The 24,665-nt window shown below is 44.8% G+C and overlaps 2 protein-coding genes, 1 long non-coding RNA gene and 3 other non-coding genes across 10 annotated transcripts; 3 read left to right on the forward strand and 3 right to left on the reverse strand.

The window, feature by feature from the left end:
• Positions 1-1,020: 1,020 nt before the first annotated feature.
• On the reverse strand, positions 1,021-8,679 carry gmeb1 (glucocorticoid modulatory element binding protein 1). Of its 5 annotated transcripts, none has more exons than XM_030082169.1 (10): positions 8,617-8,679; positions 6,455-6,637; positions 6,325-6,377; positions 6,132-6,247; positions 5,606-5,709; positions 5,165-5,313; positions 4,272-4,397; positions 4,039-4,176; positions 3,777-3,914; positions 1,021-2,922 (listed from the first exon to the last, which is right to left on the reverse strand). In XM_030082169.1, the coding sequence occupies exons 2-10, from the start codon at positions 6,583-6,585 to the stop codon at positions 2,108-2,110; spliced, it is 1,770 nt and encodes a 589-aa protein (XP_029938029.1). In that variant the 5' UTR covers positions 6,586-6,637; positions 8,617-8,679; the 3' UTR covers positions 1,021-2,107. The 5 variants fall into 5 exon arrangements, with proteins under 5 accessions (XP_029938029.1, XP_029938030.1, XP_029938026.1 ...); XM_030082170.1 differs by having other exon boundaries at positions 3,777-3,899; positions 6,132-6,250; XM_030082166.1 differs by having other exon boundaries at positions 6,132-6,250.
• Positions 8,680-10,193: 1,514 nt separating this feature from the next.
• On the reverse strand, positions 10,194-10,327 carry LOC115381025 (U11 spliceosomal RNA). The gene has a single exon (XR_003930395.1). It is a non-coding gene; the product is annotated as a U11 spliceosomal RNA (small nuclear RNA).
• A 4,546-nt stretch (positions 10,328-14,873) lies between these two features.
• Positions 14,874-17,678, reverse strand: rab42a (RAB42, member RAS oncogene family a). Its single transcript, XM_030082174.1, has 2 exons — positions 17,426-17,678; positions 14,874-15,335 (listed from the first exon to the last, which is right to left on the reverse strand). Exons 1-2 carry the CDS (start codon positions 17,638-17,640, stop codon positions 14,891-14,893), a joined length of 660 nt encoding a protein of 219 aa, XP_029938034.1. The 5' UTR covers positions 17,641-17,678; the 3' UTR covers positions 14,874-14,890.
• A 3,275-nt stretch (positions 17,679-20,953) lies between these two features.
• Positions 20,954-22,940, forward strand: LOC115380887 (uncharacterized). Its single transcript, XR_003930373.1, has 6 exons — positions 20,954-21,028; positions 21,527-21,581; positions 21,809-21,861; positions 22,024-22,072; positions 22,274-22,327; positions 22,496-22,940. It is a non-coding gene; the product is annotated as an uncharacterized LOC115380887 (long non-coding RNA).
• LOC115381016 (small nucleolar RNA SNORA16B/SNORA16A family) lies at positions 21,613-21,749 on the forward strand. Its single transcript, XR_003930387.1, has one exon. It is a non-coding gene; the product is annotated as a small nucleolar RNA SNORA16B/SNORA16A family (small nucleolar RNA).
• LOC115381024 (small nucleolar RNA SNORA44) lies at positions 22,094-22,226 on the forward strand. Its single transcript, XR_003930394.1, has one exon. It is a non-coding gene; the product is annotated as a small nucleolar RNA SNORA44 (small nucleolar RNA).
• Positions 22,941-24,665: the final 1,725 nt, after the last annotated feature.

The following is a 24,665-nucleotide window of genomic DNA, read 5'->3' on the forward strand; positions in this document are numbered from 1 at the left end:
CCAAGACATACATTGATGAGAGCGATTGTTTAAAGGGGAAGTTTCTTCATTGACAGCTGAAACATGGGAATGATTTGAACTAGTTCTGCAGTAAGCTTCGGACTTATTGTAGCTTTAGGTGTTTCCATAATCCCTATATTTACTGATCATTAGCTTTTTCTTCCTCCAGGCCATGTGATGAGTGCGAGCTAGTTAGCTAACCTGCATGCTAACTATTGTTTTCAAAGGGAAAGTTTTCCAAAACAGAAACACACACACACAAAAAAGATGCATTTTCTGTGATTGTAAACCATTTTTGAGCACATAGTTTAAATTGTTGGGACTTCAGAGAGTAAAAATACCATTATTCTGGAATTTAACTATAAGACAGACGTTCTCTACAAACCAATAAGATATATGTGAAATATGTTGGATTTGGTTTATATATGCATCACAAATGGAAACAATTGCTGGTATATATCTTTTAAAACACCAGAGAGTTGAAATTCTTGGTTTCCATTTGAGCCATTCAGCCCAGTGTCTCCTGAGGGACCAAGTCCTGCCGTTATAACCTTCAAATTAAAAGTTTTTTCAGATGAAACTGTAATTTCACAAAACCAAACAATTATTACAAAAACTGACTGAAATCTGAAAATAAAATGTTTTAATGAAACCTTCTGGTGAAAAACCTTCCACCACTGTTGCATTATGGCCATTTTTACAGACTCACCTTGACTTTGACGTCCTCATGCAGAGATCTCAGCACTGAGTCGTTTCCACTACTCTATAAAGTCGTTTTAATTTGACGGACCGTACTGGAGTCTCTTGTGGGACCGGGTTTCTGCCCACGGGCCTCATGTTGGACCCCCCTGCTGTTGACCATCCGCCTCCCAGACGTTCCTCTGCTCCCTGCAGGCCGAGGTGGAGCGAGCTCACAGCGCCCCCCGGTGGAGAACCCTCAGAACAACCACGTGACTGTGTGTGTGTGTGTGTGTGTGTGTGTGTGTGTGTGTGTTACAGTATTTTTCTCTTCTTTTAAAAGTTTTAATCTGATATTAAAACACATTACAAAGTCAGTAAGCAAACACCCTCATGGCTTTAAATTAAATTACTGGGGAAAAGCACAAGTGTTGAACAGGCGTCTGCGAGCTCCAACCGAAAACGGCTTAAATTAACCAACGCAGAGAGAAAACTAATAAATAATAACAAGCTACTTTACAAATACAGCCAAACTTTACATTAATAAGCTTTCTTTTTTTTTTTTTACACGTCCTGACTCCATGTCTGACCAGTAGTTTGTGCCAGAGAGAGAAAATAAAAGCTGCAAAAACAAATAAAATAAAAAAGAAAGAAAGAAGAGTCACGAACAGTGCAATTCATCCCCGACTCAGGTCAACGTAAAATACTGTTTACTGGTAAACAAAAAAAAAAAACAAAACAAAACAAGCCAGAGCTGCTTCCTGCTTCAGTCTGTTATGGCGCGAGGGGGTGTTACGACACCACTGGTCATTGAGCAGATCGGTGTCAAACTGGCCCTCCTTCTCAGGTCGGAGTGGGGGTTATGACACAATCGGTTGTTAAGCAGATCGGTGCAGAACGATCTTTGTTCTCAGGTTGGCGAGGGTGTGTGGGGGGGGGGGTGTTATGAAACCGCAGGTCGTTATGCAGATCAGTGTCACTCTTTCCCTCCTTCTGTTTTAACCATGTCGGCTCTTTCTCAGCAGATTTGTTTTCCCATTTCATTTTTTTCTTTTAGAAATTCCAGTCATTTCAGGTTTTTTTGAAGCCGTTCTATCATTTCATTCCCATCTGACCTCCACAGCTTTTTAAGAGACAAGAGTCTTCTTTGAAAACTTTCAGCGAGCCACATTGCGGCTCCAGAACATCCAGGTTTAGTTTTGAACACCGTTGTTAGATTTAACGCGGTGAAGCAGGAAGCACCCGGACCTGATCGGGGTGCGATCAATAAAACCAGGAAGTTGTCGTAATGTTGTTTTGATTCCCTATCGGTGAACAAGTTAAGAGAAGTGTGTCCAAACCGCACACAGTCACACACACCTGGAGTGTGTGTCAGGTTGGTGAATGGTGTGTATTTACACTCTGACAGCCGGGCGACCTTGGGGCGGTCTCATTTGACCTTGTGGTCTTCCTGAGAGTTTTCCTCGATCACCACGATCTGCACGTTGGACAGCTGTCCGCCGGCGTCCAGCTGCAGCGACTGGACGGCGCCGGCCTGTGCGTCGGCGGCGTGGCACTGCGCCGCCGCCACCGCCGCCGCCGCCTCCTCCTCCGTCTCCATGGTGACCTCCACGCCGCCCTCCACCACCACGCCGTCCCTGTCGGCGTCGGCCGCCAGCTGCAGCTCCATCACGCCCAGCGCCTGCTCCACGGGCGCCGGGTTGATCTCGATGACGGTGTGCTCCTGGGCGCCGTCCTCGCGCCGCACCAGCACGGCGCCGTCCACGGCGGCCTGCTGGCTCAGGTGCACCAGCTCCACGGGGCTCACCACCGTCCCCAGCGGGCCGGGGTCCTGCACCGTGGCGGCGGCGGCGGCGGTGCCCACCAGCGTCAGGCCCGACGACGGGTGCAGCGTGAAGGTGTCCGCCTTGCCGTCGCCCGCCACCATGTAGCGCGTGAAGAGCTGCGAGCCGGCGGGCAGCAGGGTGACGGTGCTGGGCGACGGCGCCAGCGAGGCCACGGGCAGCCCCGCCACCGTGAACGGCTGCCCCACCGACGACAGCGAGATGGGCGACAGGACGGTGAACTGCTGCGGCTGCAGGGTGGCGGCGCCGGCGGCGGCCGAGGCGGAGGCGGGCCTCTGCAGGCGGGGCCTCTTGGCCGGCCGCTGCTTGGCGGGGGTCTTGGTCTTGGCGGGCGGCGGGCAGGACAGGAAGGCTCGGACCTGCTGCTGCTTCCTCTGCTCCTCCAGCTGCTCCTCCAGACCTGCAGACGCACGGCGCAGTCAGAAAACTTCTTCTGGATGATAAACGTCCTGAACGCTTCGGTCGGCGCCGGCCAAGTCACGCCGCGTCTCGCTAACGCATCGCTCTTCTGGAGGGGGGTTCAGGCACGGTGGCTTCGCGCATCGATTCTCCTTCAGCGTAAACAGACTGACGCTGGGCGGAATCAGAGCTGCGAGGTTCATCGGAATACGATCGCGGCGGCGCAGGCCGTTCCACTTTCATGCTACTGTGACTCTTTTATGAGTTTTAGAAAGTTGCAGAAACGCACTACGGGAAAACAAAGTAATTCCTCTGAAAGACGTGAAATGGAGGACTTGTTCTACAGAGAAGGAGCAGGATGGAATCTGGACCGATCAGGAACCTGAGCTGCTATGAGCACAAGCACTGAAGGTCATCGCGCAATTTGAAGGTTGAGCTTTGAAAGCACAGTGTCGTCACTCAGAAACAGCGCAACAAGGTCACTGACTGCCACCTTTAGCCGTGTTTGCATCGCTACAACAGAATTGTTTGGGTTTTCAAGTGTTTCCAGTGTCTAAAGTTGTGGATCGTTCCAAAAGTACCGTACCCAACCGGTACAGTTTTTCAGAACTGCTCTGTTGAGGTACCTAGCACGTCGGTACGAGTTCTACAAGGAGGGGCTACTGCACCGCCACCCGCCGATCCATCAGTGACGATCGTCACTCTGGACAAAGCCGCCATGTTTGAACGGTTCATCGGTTCTATAAACCTTCCATTGTTCGCGTACGACGCTTTTTGTTTCGGTAACTGGACTCGGCAGAAGGGAACGCTGCCGTTGTTCCGACTGTCCCTCTGCGATCCGAACGCTGTACTCACTGCTGAGCGTGCTGAGGACCTGCTCCTGGCTGGGGTCCGTCTGCTGCTTCCGCCGCTCCAGGATCTTCTTGACGGAGTCCAGCAGGCCGAAGACTTGGGCGAGGTTACTGAGCACCGCCACCTCTACCAGACAGGAATCTGGGATCAGTGCGGCAATCGGTCAAAGGGTCACGGGTCAGTCAGGAAGGAGGAACAAGTTGAGCTGTGGTGCACAGGAAAGCCTTCCCTCGCTGTCCGGTCTGTCCCTGACGGTGCTGCGTACCTGTGTCCTGCAGCGCGGCGGGATCCCGGCGCTGCTGCACGCCGTTCAGCAGCTGCAGCAGCTCCGTGTTGATGTTGGTCACCACCTCGCCCAGCAGGCCCACGTCGGCAATGCCCTTCCAGAAGTTCAGCGTGTCCTCTGTGGGGCGGAGCAGAGTGTGAGTCTCGACCCGAACGCGATCCGAGTGTGTGTGTGTGTGTGTGTGTGAGTGTGTGTGTGGTCGCCGGCCTGACCAGAGATCTCGCTGGAGCCCTTCCTGTCTGCAGCCTCCAGGGAGCCGGAGCTCCACTCCGACTTCGCGCTCAGGGCCTCGGCCTTGTCCTCGCCCAGCACCCCACCGTTACCCACAACCACCGGGGCTGCAATGGAAACCACAGAGTGAGACGGTGGCCGGGAAAAAATTAGAGGATGTCAGAAAAATCATCAGAGATTGACTCTCCACATAGATGTAAAGATTACACAGCCTGCTTAAAAACTCCAAGCCTTTAGATTGGATTTTACAGAATGTAGCTGTATATTGTCCAGATTTTAGTCCATAGACTGCATAGATTATGGTGGATTGGATGCAGACTGTAGCCTGAGAATTTAATCTATACATTGTCATCTGTATATTGTAGTGTGTAAATAAGAGTGGGATTTATAGAGTGTAGATTATAGATTATAGCCTGTAAATCGCAGATTATTGCCTTTAAATTGTCCATTATAGCCTGTACATTGTAGAATAGCACCCTATCTTCTAGATTGTAACCTGCATATTGTAGGTTATAGCCTTTAAATCTTAGATTACAGCCTACAGATTGAAGATTATAGTCTGTAAATTGTAGATTGTAGCCTTTAAATTGTGAATTATAGCCTGTAGATTGTAGAATAGCACCTTATCTTCTAGATATAGAAGTATGTATATAGATACATATATATACAGATACATGTATATAGCCTGTATACAGATTACAGCTTGTGTCATATGAAATAATCTGTCTGATTAACAGAATCTAAACCGTCACTGGTCATGCTGTCATTCTGCCACCCTGCTGCCGTCAGCGCCCTCTGGTGGCTGCTTTTAGAACAGGCTGCAGACGCTCTTTTAATCTGTGGAGCCCCTGTGATCCGGCGGACCGGCTCTCACCCTGGGAGGAGGTGGGCGTGGCCAGGCCGCTGCCGTCCACAGGGCAGCGCGTGTTGCTGATGAGGAGGTCGAACTTGGTGCTGCGGCACGTGTTGGTGCACAGCGTGCTGTGCTGGTAGAAGTCCAGCTGGCCCGAATCCATCATCTTCCTGCAGAGCGGAGACCAAGACAATCCCGTTTTCATCCCGACGCCTTTTGATTTGACACTTTCTGGAGGTCTGAGGCAGGAAGTGACTTCGCTTTGCTTCTTCCTGCTTGTTTGGGAGTCATAAAGCGTGAAGCGGAACGGCTGATTCATGCCTCAGACACTCTGAGCGTCCTCGCAGTACAGCGGAGACAGAAGAATCTCTGCGTGTTTCTAAATCTGGAAGCGTTGGTTGATGAGTAGAACCTCCACGCTGTGGGACGCCGTAGGAAGACATGTAGTCCTCCCCCCCTCACCTGAGCATCACGCCCCCCATCCGGATGGCTCTCTTCCAGTCCTTCAGCGTGGCTTTTCCAGAGATGTGCACGAACTGCTTGGGGCTGATGAGCTGGTCTTCGTACTGCCGGGGAGGAGAGAAACATGAGGTGTAGCGTTTCCGTCTGTTCTGATTTAATCAGGACGCTCGCTGCGTTCAGCTCCACCGTTACTACGGTGACGGTAAAGCCATCAAGCTGCCAACTCCCAGGAGAGTCATGACACTCTGTGGCAACGCGTCAGAAAAGTTGCGTTTTCCCTGTTTCCGAGAAACGGGGAAATTTCAAGAAGTTGCATTTTCTTCTGTATCCTGATGCCACCTGATGGTGCTGTCTGTTCAAGAAATGTTTGAAAGCACACTTCACTGTACAGTCACAGGAAAGACCTCGATTTTAAAACCAAGACGGCCATCTAGTGTCTTCAGAAAATAAAGACAGTGGTTCATGAGGCTTCGTCTGCCCATTGCTCAGGCGCTCAGCTTGGTGACCTTCACGGAGCGGCACCAACCTTGACACACTTGACGTTGATCCCCGGACAGACGAACTTCTTCAGCAGCAGCATGGCTTTACTGTCGCCGCAGGTGATTGGACACTGGATCTCCACGTCGTCTCCGTCCGTCTGCTCTGCTTTGATCAGGAGATAATGATCCGTACACGTTTAAAAAAACAAAAACAGAAAGTATCTCTGGGACAGGTCGTACCTGCTTGGGGCTCCACCGCCATGACGGCGGCGTCGGTCTCGGCGGACTCGTCCCTGAAATGAACGCAGTGTGAGACGCCTGGCGGCGGACGCCCGGGGGCGGATGTGAGCGGCGGGGGTTGGGTACGTACCCGGTGGAGATCTGCTGCAGCTGCAGGATGACCTGGGTCTTCCCGCCGCCGTCGCCGGGGTCGTCCTCGCCCTCGGCCTTCAGCATCACCACCTCGCCCATGGACACCGTCACCTCGTCGGCGGTCGCCATCGCGCTCACCAGAGGGAGACTACAGGCGGGGGGCGGCGAGCAAGGCGCTCATCTGGGGGGCAGGAGGAGGATCAGGTTACGCTTCATGGGAATTTGTTCAAACGTGTGTGAATTCTACTTCATTATCCAGAAAAAAAGCAAACTTTTTGTTGAATTGTGACTTTTTTTTAAATCAATGTTTCAGGTTTTCAAACTGAAGCCAAACTTTTTCATACAGAGTTCAAACTTATGTCCTCGAAAACAAACTGAAATAAAGGAAGTTGTTTTAAAAATCATCCTGAAATGTTATTTGAGTGACTTTCTATCCGTTTCTATCCTCTTCGTCCAGAGTCGTTTTCGAAATTATTCCATTTTTCTTGCAGTATTCTTGTGAGACTTAACGAGAAAAATATTTTGTTGATGTAGTTTGATGATCTCTAGAAAAAAATAATCTTGATCAACTATAGAACTAATGTGATTAATTTTGATTGACTGTGAATGCGATTAATCTTTTCGACAGCGCTAATTGAAACCAGACAAAAAGCTGTGCCGGAACTTTTATGAGTCTGAGTTAAACCTCAACTGTGACTAACAGCAGCTGTAGGAGGAAATGACAGGGAAACCAGGTAATTCGTTACACCCGCCAAAAACTTCATCAGAGAATTTAGCAACGAAAAATATACAAACAACATGGAATGCTCCGTCAAAAAACACCCAGCAGAATTTTGATGCACTTTTCTGTAGACGACGTGCGAAGGTAAAGCAGAAGGGAATATTTGTTAGAAAAATATCTCTTTTAAATTTGGGTTAACAGACACCTTACACAACCAGATGAGAACTCATCACCCAACAGTAATTGTGTCAGATGTATGAAAATGAGGGTTAAACTTATATTTTGTTGTTGTACTTTTACTTTGTATAGAGTAGATGCAAGTTTTTTTAAATAATTATTTAATTCCACTGGCTTTAGGTTTGATTTTTGCTGAAGGGAGCTTATTTAAGGCATATATGGGTATAGTTTAGACTTATTCAAGCATAAAAATGATTTTATCTTCATATAGGGATGCATAGTTGGGAAATATCATTATTTATAAGCATATTAATAATAAATTATTGGGTTTTTTTTTATTTCTGGTTGCATTTTGCACCCAATAACAGCACATACATGACATAAAGTTAAATAAATATGAATAAATTTAAATAAATGTTAACATCTTAATGTTCGGACCGAGGACGTTACAGAAGTTTGACTTCCTGAGTGGAGAGATACTAACTTAGCATTAAAGTTAGCTCGGGTTAAAAAACAAAACAAGAGACTAAACACATTGTTTTGAGATTTGTAAGGAGGGAGATAAAATGTTAGCCGCATTGCTGTTTTATTGGGAGTAACTGGAGCCTCCGTGGAGACTTTAAAAGGTCATAAAGTTGTTTAAACCGTCAGATTTGGAGGGGCGGCGGATGCTAACGCTACGCGGAGCGCGCCTTGTTTACGTTGACTCCATGCTAAAGCTGTTAGCCGCTAGCATGTAGCATGTCGCTATAAACATCCACCCCCGCCTTTCCCCTCACTCCCCCGCCCCGCTTCTCGGGGACTTTTCCCCCGGCTGCCTCCAAACCGCTGCTCGCCGGCTCTGGACTCGGCAGCCATTAAAACCAAAAAACCAGCCAACAAGAAGGGCGTAGCTTGGAGTCTACTGTTGTGTTTTGCTGGCGGGGGGGAGGAATGGGGGTGGAGGGGTGGAGGTAGACGCAGGACAGTGCGGCGGCTACGTGCCGCTCGTGAACCGTACGTCCCTCCGTAACTGCTTTTTAACTCTCCGCTCCCCCTCAAAATGACGTCTCCCTGTGCGGCGGCACGTACGGCGAACAACGGCACGGCGGCGGCGTTCGGCGTTCGGCGGCGGCGTTGCCCCTCCGTTCGCCCTCCCCTCCTCTTCCCTTCCCCTCCCCTCCCTCCGAGCGGCTCGAGACGCCGTTTGAGCCGCGGGGGGCGGCCGCCGTTCGACCGCGTTTCTGAAGGAAAGGTGAATAAAATAAAAAGGCTGTCCTTACCGTTTTATGAAGACATCCCTGTAAGATAGTGGGGAGCCGGCGCGCATGCGCAGTAGGCCCGCGCCAGAGGGACTTCCTGCAGAACAGCGCTGCTACTGCCTTCACGCGCCTGGAAACTCTCCTCTAAAATTATAATAAAAAATAATAAAATAATCTGGAAAAACTTCAATACAGACGGACCAAACTCTCTCTAACTGCAGCACACACCAGCTGGAACCAATACTCACTAAATACCAGCTATTTTATGACCTATTCAATTCCATCCTTTCTTTTCAGCATTTTTCAGACAATGTTGACATTCAGAAGAGAAATGCTTTAAAGTTTTAAGTGCTTAACCGTGTCTAATATAAGCAGAGAAAGAAATAAATGATGAAAACACAGAAAACACTATAGGCAATAGACTCTTATGGCCACAGGAAGGAAGAACAGTTTAACCATTTCATCTCTTCTAGATTTGCTTTGTTGTTGTTTATTCTGTATTTTTAAGCTTTTTTTTTCTAGTTTTACTAATTCCAGTCATTTTAGCTCATTTTCCTATTTTATGTAGTTTTTAAAATATAATAAATTAAGTTCATTTTGAAAATGACTGATGTATAAAATAATACAAATGTCAAATGTCATAAAATATTTATACCAGAGCTGTATAGTGTTGCATCAATGGTGATTCAGTTCCACCATTTTCTTGTCCAGCAGTCATCTCTGTATAGATTATTTTCGTTGGTTACATGTTTAACTCATTATTCGGTATAAAATAAGCTTTTTAGAGAAACGTAACAGCCTCTAATGATATTCTGAACTTCTGATTTCAGGCTTCAAACATGCGCGACTTCACACTTTTGAACAGAAAATGATATAATTGTGGTCAGTCCGTTACAAGACTGCTCTGGTTTATATTGGGAAAGTTCAGTGAAAGCTTCAGGGGCCATAGAAGAGGAGTCAAAGGGCCTCATGTGGGTCGAGGGCCACAGGTTGAACATCCCTTATGGGTTAGATTTGGCTTGTGTATCAGCTTTCTTTTGTTTATTTTGCTATTCCAATGCATTGAGCTCCACATGGCGTCCTCTCACTGCAGCTGCTTGATACTGCTTCGAGACCGGCCCATCCTTGGCGTCCAGGGTTCACCCGAGAGATCCGGATCTGAGTTCAAGGGAGGGAGCATTCAAACCTGCATAAAAGATGATGATTTTCCCAGAAACTCGATTTTGGTCTAACGTCCAGATTTTACGGGGCTGCAAAAGCGCTCTCAATGAGCCAAGCTAAAAAAAAAAACTGACTTGTTTTATTGATCGAGAGTAAAGAAGCAACTTGTGAATGAAGCTAAAGAAACAGAGACATAAGAACGAGCACTCAGATAAAACTTGAACTCTGCATCACTTGTACAGAATGTTATAGGTATTAACAATGTATTTTTTGCTCCTCATGTCAGTGGGAATTGATATTGTCCCAGCAATTATAAACATACAATCAATAGAATCAAAACACACACAAACAGTACTTGTCCACCAGCACACATCATGGACTGTCCTTCTGTGGTCATATATTTCCAAATTAATAAATATTGCATTGAACATATGAGGTGGGGCGCCAGGACAGGCGATCACTAGCATCCCCGGTTGTAAAAATTGTGCTTCCGAAATCTCTTGATAGCGATTCCGCAAGAGCGATGGACAACCCCACCACTCATGTGCCAAACATGGCAGAAGCCCTTTTTACCGAGACCAGTGAACGCCCCACCTCATGACCACACGCGGCCCGTCTCTCACTCAGGGTGTTCAGCCACAGGAAAACACCCAAACATGCAGCTAATCGATCTGTGCAGAATAAAAAGCACGAGTAATTATCTTTATCTGCATTATTTTAACGTGTTAGATGAGTATTTTGCCATTTTGTGTGAACGCCGGTCTACCGAAGTGCATGATGGGTAAGCCAAAGGCGGGACAATGAAGCGTTCTCGCTCGTGATTGGCTGTTCCAACAACTGTGCTGCGTTTAAGGCAAATCCGATGAAGACAGTACAAATCACTGAATTCGTCTAAAAGGCATTTTAAATAAATAAGAAATCAGAATTAAAAGAAAATGTATTTTGGTTTACCTTGTATCAAAATGAGGATATTAATAAAGTTTTGTAAGTGAGAAAAAGCGTCTCATTCATTCATATAAACTGAACCATCATACGGTTATTCTTCCACTGTCCACCAGAGGACGCCAGAAACAAACAGTCGACACAACACCATCAATTCAACATCTATTTATTCATTTATTTATTTTCTTAATCAATCGGTGAAATCACATCAAATAAAAGGCAAAATTCTTTATACAGAATATCTAAAATAAATAACATTTATTCAGTCAGTAGGGTGACATGTGAACAGGAGCTGGACTGTTCAGTGTAAAGTGTGACCCTGAAGGCATCACGACCACACTGTGTTATTTATTGATCCTGTCAACAATGGAAACACTTATTGACAGTTTATAGTCACTCAAGTTTGTATTATTTCCAATCAGCTCAACAATTTAAGGTTCTCTACATGGAGTCCGTGGTTGTAATTCACATCATTTTTTGACAACACTCAATGTGTCATAAATTTACATTTTTTTCTTTGAAAACAATATATATGTTTTTTTTAATGAGTTTGTCTACTGTACAGTAAAAAGATGTAATCATGTTTATAAACCAGGGGTGTCAAAGTCTTTTTAATCCCACATACTGCCCAATTTCATCTTAAGTTGAAGCATGGTTCCAAAATTCTACATTTGTACTGTGGGTTCGTAAAAAAAAAACAAACAGACAAAAGTAATTTGAACAAATGTATTGTTTTCCATCTGCTACACTTTCTGTACGGGCATCAAAGTGGACACCCCTGGTTTACAAACAGGAGCTGACTTCATGGCACATTATAAAGAAAAAGAAAAACTGATACCAAGCCGTCCATTTCCCATCTTCACGCTAAGCTAGGCTTATTGCCGCAATTCCACTTCCCGCCACAAGGGGGGGCGTCGATCTTCAGGTCTCGGGCTTGGAAAGAAAGAAACCTGTAGCAGAATGAACCTCAGCAAACAGCCGGAAGAACTACCTCCTCTAGAGTTATTATCTATTTTATCTTCACAGATGTGATTTATCATCTCCTCATCTTCAGTCTTTTTCTTCCCGTCATCTGAAGAATGGGAGACACGGCGACCGGACGGCTCACAGCACAGTATTAACATATGATAATTTACAGTTTAACCCTGTTTAGACGTTCATCTCCCAGTTAAAGGGACGGCGCCGCTGTGTGGAGATACATTCCTGAAAACACAAGTCACGTGATTACAGCATATAAACCACAGATGTATACATATGAAGGCTGGATGCTTCATGGCGGAGTCTGGAAGGTCTTCACTGGCATCTTGCTCCAGGCAGCTTTCAGCTGATCTTTGATACTGAAGGTAAAGTGAGTGACGTGAACAAATAAAATGTTTGTTGTTGTTCTTGTTTTGAGGAAATATTGATTAGTTTAGGTTCATTTGAAGTTCACTCTCACTCTATGCTCTGTGCATCTGTAAAGTTAAATAAATTACATATCAAGTTACTCAGAGGGCTTTAAGTGTAATAAATGTTACTTTTATGACCAAGATGTTAAAGACAAAGATGAGTATCATGAGAAAAAATGCTTAATAAAGTAAAAATATAAATGTTACCTATATAATACAATTATTTTAATTATTCTTTTTTTTAACTGAACATGGAATAATTCAAATTATTTTATTACCCCCAGCTCTTTGGTTATAATTATTCATAAGCATGCAGAGTCACAACTCCCTCTCTGAAATTTAGAACAAACTAAACTGTTCTACCCTCTGAGGCAACTGTTGTTGTGATACTGGGCTATACAAAAATAAATTGATTGATTGATTGATTGATTTTATCGGTAGAAAATTGGTCAAGTTCCAGTCGTTAAAGCGGATGAACACAGTGTTCTGAACGAGACGGCTGCCTCTACCAAGATGGCCGCCGAGTGAGGACGTTCAGCTCCATTGGCGGGTAGCGCAGGTCAGACATCCAGCCTTTATATATATATCTATGGTATAAACAACACAGCGCCTGATCTCTCTGGTGTGTGTGTGTGAGTGTGGAGTGTGTGGTGAGACGCTGGTGAACGGTGGAGAGTGAACAGTTTAAAGCCTCTGCAGGTAGAACGCCGGAAGCAGAAGGAGACGCTGAAATACGGAAAAATACTTAAAATTCAACAATCTGAAGTTTGTCTTCAGGATTAACATTTTCCCTTCAAGGCTTATAGAGGAAAGAACATCAGCAGGTGGAAGAAAATGTCAGCTTTGTTTGAGGGATGAAGACTACACTGCTAGCTTAGCTTAGCATAAAGCCTGAGCGACGACGTGATGTTAGCTGCGCGTCTTTTGCTAGCTCAGAATTTTTAGTTAGTTAGCATCAAGGTACATACATATCTTTTGTTTTTATGTCAACATATGACCACTTTAAGCTAACAAGCTCAGCTTAAATATATAATTACTAGAACAAGGGAAACAGTTAGTGTAGCGTCTTTAGCTAGCTCCAAATTTTTAGCTAGTTAGCTTAAAAATTGAAATATGTTTTTGTGACACACAACAGTGGATATCTTTAGTTTGAATGTTGATATATGAACACTTTAAGCTAACTAGCTGAGCTTAAATATATAATAACTGGAACAGGGGGAAACAGTTAGCTTAGTGCTTTAGCTAGATCAGAATTTTTAGCGAGTTATCAAATAATCAAAATATGTTCATAGAAAACAGTGAATATGTTCTGTTATGTTAAAATATGAACACTTTAAGCTAACTGGCAAAGCTTCAATATAAATACTGGAACATAGGGGAAAAGTTAGCTTAGCATCTTTAGCATATGAGCTCTCTAAAGCAACGTATCTTGTTGGCTTGATTTACCAAATAAACCAAATAAAAAAAATGTAAATTCATGATTGCGATTGATTTTAGTGGGCAGTTAGCATTAGCATCACAGCTAAAGTCAATGACAGCAGGTTAAAAACATGAATGAGTTGAAAAACGCTGAGAAGTTGCCGCATAATCGCTGCTCGTTAACTGTTGTGGGGAAAAAACTGTAAACGAGAGCCCCGAAATTCAGGTGTGAAAAGAACTGTTTGGAAATTGTTTAAATGATCAATTTTGGCAACAACGACTTTCTAAAAAAGAGCTTTTACACAATAATCTGGGACTTTAGAGAGAAATGTGGGGCTTTCAGACAGAAATCTGGAATTTTTAAACAATAACTGGGGACTTTTATAGAGCAATATGGGGCTTTTACACAGAAATCTGGAACTTTTAGACATTAAACTGGGACTTTTAGACAGAAATCTGGGACTTTCAGACAACAGTCTGGGACTTTTAGAAAATAATCTGGGACTTTTAGATAGAAATATGGGACCTTGAGACAGAAATCCAGTTTTTTTTTAGATAATAATCTGGGGTTATAAACAGAAATGTGGGACTTATAGACAATAATCTGGGAGTTTAAACAGAAATCGGGGACTTTCAGACAGAAATCGGATTTTTAGACAGAAATCTGGGACTTTTAGCCAATAATCTGGGACTTTAGACACTAGATTTGTTAAATATCATAGATCTGTGAGCTGCTGTGGGTCTTAATGCTAAGCTAAATTAAACTTATTCATATTTTACAAACAAGATGCAAAGCCTCAGACGACGCAACCAACATTTTCTGCACCCAAATCCAAAAGTTCAGATTGATGAAAATGAAGAAAAGCTGAAGATCCGATGATGAGTTCAACCACTCGATGTTCTGCTGCCGTCAGACAAACACCTAAATCTGCTGTCCTAGCTTATCTACAATGACCTATCTTTATGTTTACGCCTTAACTACAAATAATCTCTATGGTTTTTTTTCTTTACAAAAAGACGATACTCATCTGTTGACAGGACGGCCAGAGGCTGAAGCCAGTTTGGCGGTAAGTGCACACAGCTTACGGTAGCAGGAGGAGCACGTAGGTTTCACACGGTGACGCTAAATACGGAGTGCGTGGTGTGTGTCGGCTAGCTTTTCGGTGACCGCCTCTATAGATATTTCGCTATTATTTACAACGGTACAGTCACAGAAGGTTGCAGGCAAAAAAAAGCATTGCACGAACTTTGGACGGGCGGAACGCCGGACCCATCGGAATCCGTCGGGTCTTTCTCAGACTCGGTAATCCGTCAACTCGGCTTCGCTCGATTTCAACACACACCGGGGATGCGGCGGACGGGGGGGGGGGTCGGGGTTTTCCGAGTCAGCAGTGGCAGCCCTTCTCGGCGGACGCGGCGGCCAGCTCCTCCTCCTCGCCGTCGGCCGGGTACAGGACCTTGGCGGTGAGGCCGCTCTTCACGCCGTCCCAGCCGTCGCGCGTGACGATCTCGCCCATCTTCATCAGCTCGTAGATGTCCCTGGTCAGCAGCTCGAAGGCCCGGTCCACGTTGCTGTTGCACTTGGCCGACGTCTCCACGTAGCGGACGCCCAGCTCGGCCGCCAGCTGCTCCGCCTCGTCGCGGCTCACCTTGCGGTCCCGGTTGAGGTCGCTCTTGTGGCCGATGAGGATGTAGACCATGTGGTGGGGCAGGATGTGCTCGCTCACCTCCTTGTGCCACTCCCTCACGTGCTCGAACGTCTTGCGGTTGGTCAGGTCGAACACCAGCAGGCCTCCCACCGAGTTACGGTAGTAAGACGTGGTGATGGACCTGGAGACAGAGAGAAAGCAGGTTAGTGAAGGCTCGGACGCCCGCCCCCACATCCAGACGCGCCGCGGTTAAAGTCTTGAGAAAACAGCTTTTCTGAGCAGCTCCCCCACAAATCTGTAAGTCTTAAAGGTTAAGCTGCTAATACAACAAACTATTTGTCTTTGAAGCTCCGGTGACTCTGCTGGAGTGGGACAAAACCCTGACGTTCACGTGAAACGGCCTCACAACCAGCCGGACCAGCTTTGTGATTGATTAGAGGACAAGGGAGAATAAGGTGAAGCTTGTTTGAATCGCAGATGAAGAATAACATTGTGACAAGACAGGGAAGATGCAAGACTGATCTGACATGTTTGTGATACAAATATGGCACTGATAAGACCGCAATACGATACAAAGATGTGACTTATAGCAAACTGATAGAACACTGATATGATACCATTTCAATACTGATACGATATCAATACAACACTGACAGGATACCGAAGCACTGCCAAGACGTTACTGATTTGATACTGATCTGAATATCAAGACTCTGATTGGACTGTGATACTGTTTGGACTACACTTCTGATGGCAAACCAAAATCATATCAATAATCTGTTAAAAAAAACAACAAAAAAAAAAACAACATGTGATGGTAAGCCTGAACTGACATGAAAGAACAGGAAGTGTTTTCAAAGCAGATGCTGAGTTTTCCTATTTTTTCGTCCTGCCTTCAAACACAACTTGGTCTGGACACATAAGAGCGTCACATGAACATTCTGACAGAATGAAGAAGGATAAGATCTACGTGAACGTCCACATTTTAACACGAGAATTGATCATAAATATATAGTATTGATATCTGGGTATCAATATCGACATCAATCGGCTGTCATTCAGCCTTTTCACACGGATTCTGAACTTTCAGCAGTGTTCACTCAACTCCTGGCACGTTTCCCCGTCTTTATCGGATTAACCCAGTTTCCCATCACTTCATCACGGTTTTAACTGTCGGAAGCATTCTAACAGTTCTGGTTCCTCATTTATAAACGTTGCTTACGCACAAAACGGGCCCTGAAAGCTGCGTACGCTCCTTCCTACGCAAAAGTCGATATGAGATGAGATGAAACATGAGGAGCGCAAATTTAATCCGGGCGTATGGTGATGTTGAGAACTGAACCCAGACAGTTTTATGTTTTTGACTTCTGCCATTTTTGGCCTTTTATATGCATCCTACGCCATGTTTTATAAATCAGGCCATGTTATCCGTTTGACCCACTTTAGCAAATCGAAGCATCTTTATAACATTTCAATTTTTTTGTTGTTTGTTGACATTTTATTTGGAAAATGAGTGAAGCGTGCTTTTATTTTGAAAGACAGGTTTGTAGCTTTAAATGTTGGTGATATTAAAATCCAACAAATGGACATCATTTTGTGGATCTTGGTGGAGCCGTGACCTTTAGGGTCCCAGACGGGAACCCTGGAGTATCTGGATGTGTGTGTGTGTGTGTGTGTGTGTGTGTGTGTGTGTGTGTGTGTGTGTTTCTGTGTGTGAATCTTTGAATCTGTGATCTGACTGCTTTCTGGAAGGAAAAACACGGTGAAGCCCGAGCTTCAAACACTGGAAGATCTGAGGAGCTTGAAACGAAATGATCATCCTTGACAGCACACACACACACACACACACACACACACACACACACACACACACACACAAATAAAAAATAAACACACACACACAAGCAACAGTATGATGAATGAAGGGAAAACACCGATGAGAGGGTGGAGGTTTGGGGAACCAGGACCAGGATCTGGACCAGGACCAGGACCAGGATCTGGACCAGGACCAGGACCAGGACCAGGACTAGGACTAGGACCAGACCAGGGCCTGGACTTGAGCAGGATGAGGATGAATGATGCAACTCGATGTTATTCCCCAGGATGGGGCAGGATGGTGGCATCTCCCCCCCATTTTACCCCCCATCCTTCCATTTTGCCCCTAAATAAACATCTTAATTCGACGTCTGCAGCCGCGACACCAGGCCTCAGCCGATCCCCGACCCCGGGGGGCGGGTGGGTGCGGGTTGAATTCCCTCCGTGTGTCCCCACCTGAAGCGCTCCTGTCCGGCCGTGTCCCACAGCTGCAGCTTGATCTTCACCCCGGGCTCGATGTCCAGGGAGCGGGCGTAGAAATCCACCCCCACCGTGGGGTCGGCCACGTCGCTGTACACGCCGTCCGTGAAGCGCTTCAGCAGCGACGACTTGCCCACCGTGGAGTCCCCGAGCAGGATGATTCGGAACTGGTACTGCCACAGAATATCCATGGCATGACTCTGGAGGAGGAGAGGGGGAAGAAAGGGAGCCGCGGAGCGCGCGCGACGGAGACAAAAGGCCGGTGCGCGGCGCCGCGAGCCGAGCACGGAGAGAGAGACTCCCCGCGATAGCGAGCCGCCGCAGCAGTAATCATGTGACGGACTTTACCTATCAACCCCCCCTCCCTCCTCCCGTCAACCTGCAGGAGGCAGCTGACTGTGTTATTACAGCTAACCGGGCTTTAAAAACCCCCACGCGCCTCCGTTTCTCCCCCCGGGCTCGTGCTGAAGGCGCCTCGTGGGGTTATTGTCTCAAACCGCGGGCTTCTGTTGCTGTCCGTGGTTCTGAACTAACTTCACTTCAGCGCCGACTCAACGCCACGTTTCCCTCTTTTCCTCCACCGTAACCCCCCTCCTCTGTCAAAAAATTAATATTTTGTGGTTTATTTGTCACAAAAGTATGCGGATGTTGAGTTTTAACAGATTTAAGCCCGAATACGTAGACACGCATTGATAGCCGCCATATTGGATGGGTCTAAGTGGAGCACTAGAGGTGTTTACTGCAGACTGTTCTTATAATATTTTAACTCTTGAATGCATAAATGGGGTCAAAAATGACTCCAAGGGTCGTTATTCTTCAATATCTTTGAGAGTTCAAGTTTTTTTTTTGTTTCATATGACGGGTGTTATTCATAAAATATGTTTGTGTGACATAAACCATTTGCATTTTTTTCAAAATGTTTCATACATATTAATAAAACTCCAGTTTTTGTATCACCACCACACTTTTCGATAAGTTGGGTCAAAAATTCAATGGAATTTCAATGGATAGTCACAGAAATCTTTGATTCTTATCAGCTTTTACTGTCAGTATACATGAAATATTGAAATTACACATCTAATGCCAGTAGTCTCACAACACAGGAGCTCATTTTAGCAAGTACATGTCGGTGTTATCTTCATTTATGATGTTATTTTTCACATCTCTTACTACATTTACAACTTCCCTGTAATAAAGGCTAATAAAGGATAATCCATCAGGTTGCCTTTTGTGTGTATTTTAATTATTACATTGTGTGTGATCTGATATATTAATACACAGATATTTACTTCCATAGGCACATATTGATTTGATGCAGAGCTTCTCAGTCCTGGCCCTCCAGGTCTGATGTCCTGTGTGTTTCAGGTCTCTCCTACTTGCAACACAATGAAAGTTTATTATTGGGCTTTTTTCCAAGCATGATGAAGACATCAGTATTGGACAGGGAGATAATCACAGTTTTGTGTTCCATTCAAGCATTGTCCTTTAACATTTTGTCATCTAGAGTATCATGGCATCTAGGAGGGCAGACAAATGATCCTGGATGGATGTCCACACTGGAGGGACTGCCTCGGGATCTGACATCTCAGACACAGAGGACCCAGTCTATTGTCCACCTGGAGATGTCAGGTCAAATGGAAATCCACCTCCCCCGCTGAACAAGACCAGTGAGACACAGAGGAGTCCTCCAAAGAGGAAATGGATAATGAGGCCAACAAATGAGCCTTAAGGGCTCCCACTGTAGAGTCACCACCCAGCCAGGCTGAAACATCAAGCTGTGAATAAAATAAACTGAGAGCTCGATCAAGGCCTGCACTCGTGGTTTCGCACCGCCTCCCCAATAGATACATGGAAGCTATTTATCACATGCATGAACAGTCAGAGGAAGAAGAACCTCTATTCAAAAACATTGTTTGCTTCTGTTATTGCTACAAATAATAAAGACTGTATTTTCTCTCTTATCTCAAAGCCTGTCTGCATATTTAGAACTCTTATTTAGAATTCTCTAACTGAACACCATAAACTGTTAGAATCCTTGTTTCCTCACTATTTTTTTTCTTCTTCCTAAAACAGCTTTTTCTTTTGCTGCATTCAGAAAATAGAAGCTTTACTTCAAAGCTGTTTCCTACTCTGTGAAGGTCAGCACAGTTATTCTTCACAAACAGCTAAAATCAATTCACTTCACAGTATCACCAAAACGCCAGATACCAAACATCACAAGCACACATTTGATAACTGAGAGTTAAAAATGGAGTTCTAGTCAAGGTGACTTTGTTTAACTTCAGCTATTTCACTGTAACATTGTCAGCTTGTGTTTATTTCCATTTGATCGGTGGAATCCAGCTCGCTGTGTAGAATATTAAAATATCATATGATGAGATTTTAAAAAATAACACCATAGAGAAACAAACATTTAAACTTTATCACAGTTCATAATGTCATTTAAAAAACTAAACTTGGAATAAAATTTTCTGTGTATGTGTGAACAATCCACCAATAATAAACTAATAGTTAAGTTTGATACTGAATAGAATAGAATCGAATAGAAAACTTTATTGTCTGTCCCCAATGGACAGAGATGCTGTTTCCTTATTTCTGTTTCCAAAGCACAGTTCTTTGGTCTTGGTGATGTTCAGCTCGAGTGAGTTCTCACTGAATGTTTTGACCAGATTGCCGACGGGCTGCTGGTGCTGCGACAGAGCAGCAGAGCCGGTCATGTGGACCACTAGGCCCACTGAGTTTAATTCGTGAATCAACAACTCACCGAACAGCTAATCTAATGGTTAAACTCTGTAGTTTTATTGACATTATAGATTAATTAAATGGAAACTCATCTATAATTAAGAAGCTGCACATCTTTCTTCACTTGCGTAAATTATAGTTTCACATTTACAAATTTAATTGCATAAAAACTCTAAACTTTAAATCCTAATCAAGCATTTCTTCTTTGTTTTTTGTTTTTTTTTCAAGTTCATGTTTTAAATGCTTGAACAGCAGGTTCCAGGGACTGAATTTAAAGTAGCTAATTTGAATATTGGTTATTATTATTTCTTATGTATTATATTGGGTGTATGGTTTCTCCATTAAGTCAGTATTTACTTTATAACATTTTTTCTGAAATTAATTTTGATACCAGAAATCTTCATGATAGTGTTACCTTTTAATCAACAAACGACAAACTGGTTTAACAAGGGTTGCTTTCTTATTGTTTGACCTCACACACACAGAATAAACACCCAAATTTAACCTGCCAGGAAAGAAGTAACACTGATCGAAATGATGTATTAATTCGTGAAGCAACAATGTTGCATTTCCAAATGGAAAAATACATTTTAATTAAGTTTAAATTACTTAAATATTGTATTGAAAGAAAGCTGACATATCCGATGCGGCCATATCTGCCCGGTCCAAAATGGCCGACGCATTGACGTGTTTAGTACGCAGGGACGTCACGTGACACCGACAGGCCAATCGGAGTGATGGGCCGGCGGAGGCGCGGCTGTATATAAATGGCGGCGAGCAGTCAGTTTCCTTCTCTTCCTTCCTGCGGACGGAACAGAAAACATCATGAATCTCCCGGTGAGCAGATTTATTCTCTCCTTAAAGCGCTTTATCTCGAAATTTAGCGCTCTTAAGTCACATTTTCCTCGCAACACGTCATGGTTGTAGTTTAGTGGAGACATGTTGAAGCTCGTGAAGTGCGTGTGTTGCTAGAGGCTAAGCTAACGGCTAAATGAACCACGTGGTTGCTTTTTCCTTGATTTCAGCTTCTGTCTTTGATTAAACAAGTTATTATCGCACTTGATTAGTCACAGTTAGTGTTACTGTGACGTTATTTTACTCATGGATTACTATGCACGTGAAGCAGTGTTGGCCCCTAGTGCAGGCCTCGTTTCAGACCACGTGAGCAGCAGGCTGGTTAGTTTTCTGCAGTTTTGATCAATCACCTATATTGACTTTATTAACTAACAGTTATACATATCGTGGTATCTCATACAGTTTTTGCTTATTTGGCTTGAAAAGTGTGAAAAACTTCAGTGAATGAGCATTTTCTGAGCATTTTCTGCATCATTTCAGGATTTCTTCATGCGCACAGTGGCTGAACCGGACCCCTGCTGGCATAATTCTGCAGGTGAGTTGGTTAGTTAGCTGGTTAGTTTGACCCAGGCTCCGATCGAAGCCCGTCGTGTTTCCTCGTAGCAGCGACGGGTCAATAGGAAGCCGAGAGCCACACTTCCACCGACGGTCGCTGCTCGGCCTGGAAGTGGCTGCTGCAGCAACATTAAGGGGAAGGACACACACACACACACACACACACAGACACACACACAAGCTGTCTAACACCTGTGTTCCTGACAGATGCTGGGTGAATCAGCAGAGCGGAGTGAGGGAACTTGACACATCTCCAGCAGGTACGTTGATAGACTTATCGATTACCGATCGGTTCCGGCTGTGATGACAAAACTTGCCCTCACTGACTCCCTGATGGATGTACTTTAACCTGAGCCTTGCTTAGCGACGCTCCCTGACTCCGATGGCTGGAGCTGCTCTAATGGCGCGTTTCTTTATTCCAGGTCGACTATGGTGGCGACGACAGCAGTGACGGCGAAAACTGCACTGCAGGTAGCGATCAGTACTTCTCCGCAGCACGCTCATCCTAAGAACCCGAGCTCCGCAGTAGCTCGCGGTCCTCCAAGCGCGTGCCAGAGCACGGGGCGGTCTTTGACTGCTGCGGCCCGTCCGCCGCCGCCAGCGGCCACTCAGCCGCCCTACAGACGTATTGATCACACCGCGCCTGCGTTCTGATGATTGATTTCCTCGCAGGGCTCGCCGGGCGTTGATCCACCGCCGGGCTGCTGGCGTTCACCGGAGCTTCAGGTGAGTTTGTTTGAATTATGAGGCGTTTTACAGCGATCGGTGATGAACCATGTATCAGGAGACTGAGTGGATGAGACCTGCGGATATGGGACTGAGATCAGAGCGGCGTACCGTCGGCGTGACGCTCTGCTCAGCGGCGTCTGTCTGAACACGGTTCTCTGATTTCAGCTCCAGCGGCGGGACGGTTTGACCGGAGAAGATGATCAATAAAGACATGGATCTGCAACGTGACCGGATGGAGTGTTTATTGATGTGTAACAGAAAAGGGTGCAACAGTATTTACAGTAAGGCCACCACAGCAGAGGGAGCACGGTTCGAGTCCTGGAGGGAATCCAGGAGGAGTCGTCGTCTGGACTGTAGAGGAGGAGAAGGTTCAAGTCAAATCAGGCTTCATGTTCCAGACCTGCTCATTCTGTTTCTTACAAGTCATTCAAAACTAATCCTTTAACAAGGTGCACTTCATGTTTAGGATTCAGGGAATGTGTAAACGTGCATCATTTCAGGGGATTGTTTTACTTTGGAAACCTAAAAACAAGGAAAAGCTTCATTGTTTGTTTATGGGGGGAAACTATGGAACAACTGGAAGCAATAAAGAAATATTTAAAAGATGAAATGTGCTCCTCTTCATTCACTGTTGACTTTATCATTTTGTATACATATGGCAGAATTCAATTAACATAATTTCAGATTTCTTTCCTTGAAATCAACTCCAACATATGGGTGATGGAGCCAATAGTTTTCATTGATCAACGGCCACTAGTTTCTTGTCACGCTGATGATTTGGAAGCAGGTGGTTTTAAGTTGATTCCAAAGTGAAGAGCTTAAAGGTATAATACAACACTTTCTCGAAAAGACGAAGCCCCACGTCTGTTACTCAGTTTTTGAACAACGCGCATGCGCCAGACCATCCGCCCGGCTCTCCTGCTTCTCCCAGAAAACGCGGAAGTATACGAGTGCGATCTCCTCTTCTCCGGCGTGCACGGCTCTGTACAGTTTCTGCGATCCGCCTCGCTCATAAAGCTTTTTTCCCGAAACAGCTACAGTTTCATTATGTCAGACTCGCCATCGGTAAGTACGAGCTCAGAAGCTCACGGCTACATAAACACTCTGAATGCGCAAAAGGGAGAAGCTGATTGGGCGCAAGCACGGAGAACCGCCTTACGAAAGCAGCTCGTCAGAATGATTGACAAACAGAACCACCAATTATTTAGGTGATCCACCCGGAAATCAAAATGTTGTATTACACCTTTAAGGTGGTAACTTTCCGAAGGATCAATGACCTTACGATTGACCCTAGGCTGCACATTTTTGACACCCAATATATATTAATCCATACAACAAAATAGTTATTTCTCCAAGAAAATGCCAAAGATCATCTATATGCGAGGTAATCACCCACTCCGATGTAAACACAAAAACGGTGTAAAGATCCTGTATTAATCCTGAATATTTTAACTTTCGCCATGAAATTAACCTTTGTTTACTACAAGCTAGATTCATTTTTTAAAACCACATTTCTATAGTTCAAATGCTGCATGTTTGAAATTGTGTTTAACATTTGCAGGCAGTTTTCAGCCCGTAATGTAAAGCATTCATCAACTAAAGTTGAATTTAAGTCATTGAAGTTTCAGCAGGGCGACTTCCTGCAGCCACTGATTTCTGATCAGAGAATCAGAGAAAGAATTTCAGAAATAAAGTGCCATGAAGACCAAGTTAATAAAATGTCTGTTAAAAATGGTTTACAAACTGACAAAGCCCAATTATGTGATTGACAGCCGTACTATAAAATTAACATTTTAAAATATCAAAATCTCAATTTTATATCTAATAAATAATCAATATAGAGATGACTGCTGGATGATTTTTTTTTTTTAAATGGCCGACAATGGTAAATGAACAGCTCACTATCCAGCTCTGGGTTGTATATTTCTATGTCGTTATTTTCTACAAGTACATCAGCAATGAAAAGAAGTGGAAAAAGCGAAGACAGTTCAAATCTTCCTTTATGACCTTTTATTTAAACACAATCCATCTGAGACCAGGAGTTTCAAAACAAAAGACCCAGAACCTCTGCAATAAAGGAGATTTAAAGGGATAGTTCGGGATTTTTTAACATGAATCTGTGTGGCATCCCTGTCAGCAATGTTGTGCATTCACACAGACTGACCCCTGACCCCTGACCCCTGGCAGCGTCCAGTGAGCGGAGATCCTGTCCGGTTTTGGTCCAGATGAAAGTAGTCCAGCAAGTTTGCTGGGGTCACCTAAATGAAGCGTTTTTCTTCTCAAACCAATATGTGTTCGAAAGAGTGATAGATTTGCATCACAAAACCATCGACGA

The sequence above is a fragment of the Salarias fasciatus genome, chromosome 22 (assembly GCF_902148845.1).
Source record: "Salarias fasciatus chromosome 22, fSalaFa1.1, whole genome shotgun sequence".
Lineage (NCBI taxonomy): Eukaryota > Metazoa > Chordata > Actinopteri > Blenniiformes > Blenniidae > Salarias > Salarias fasciatus.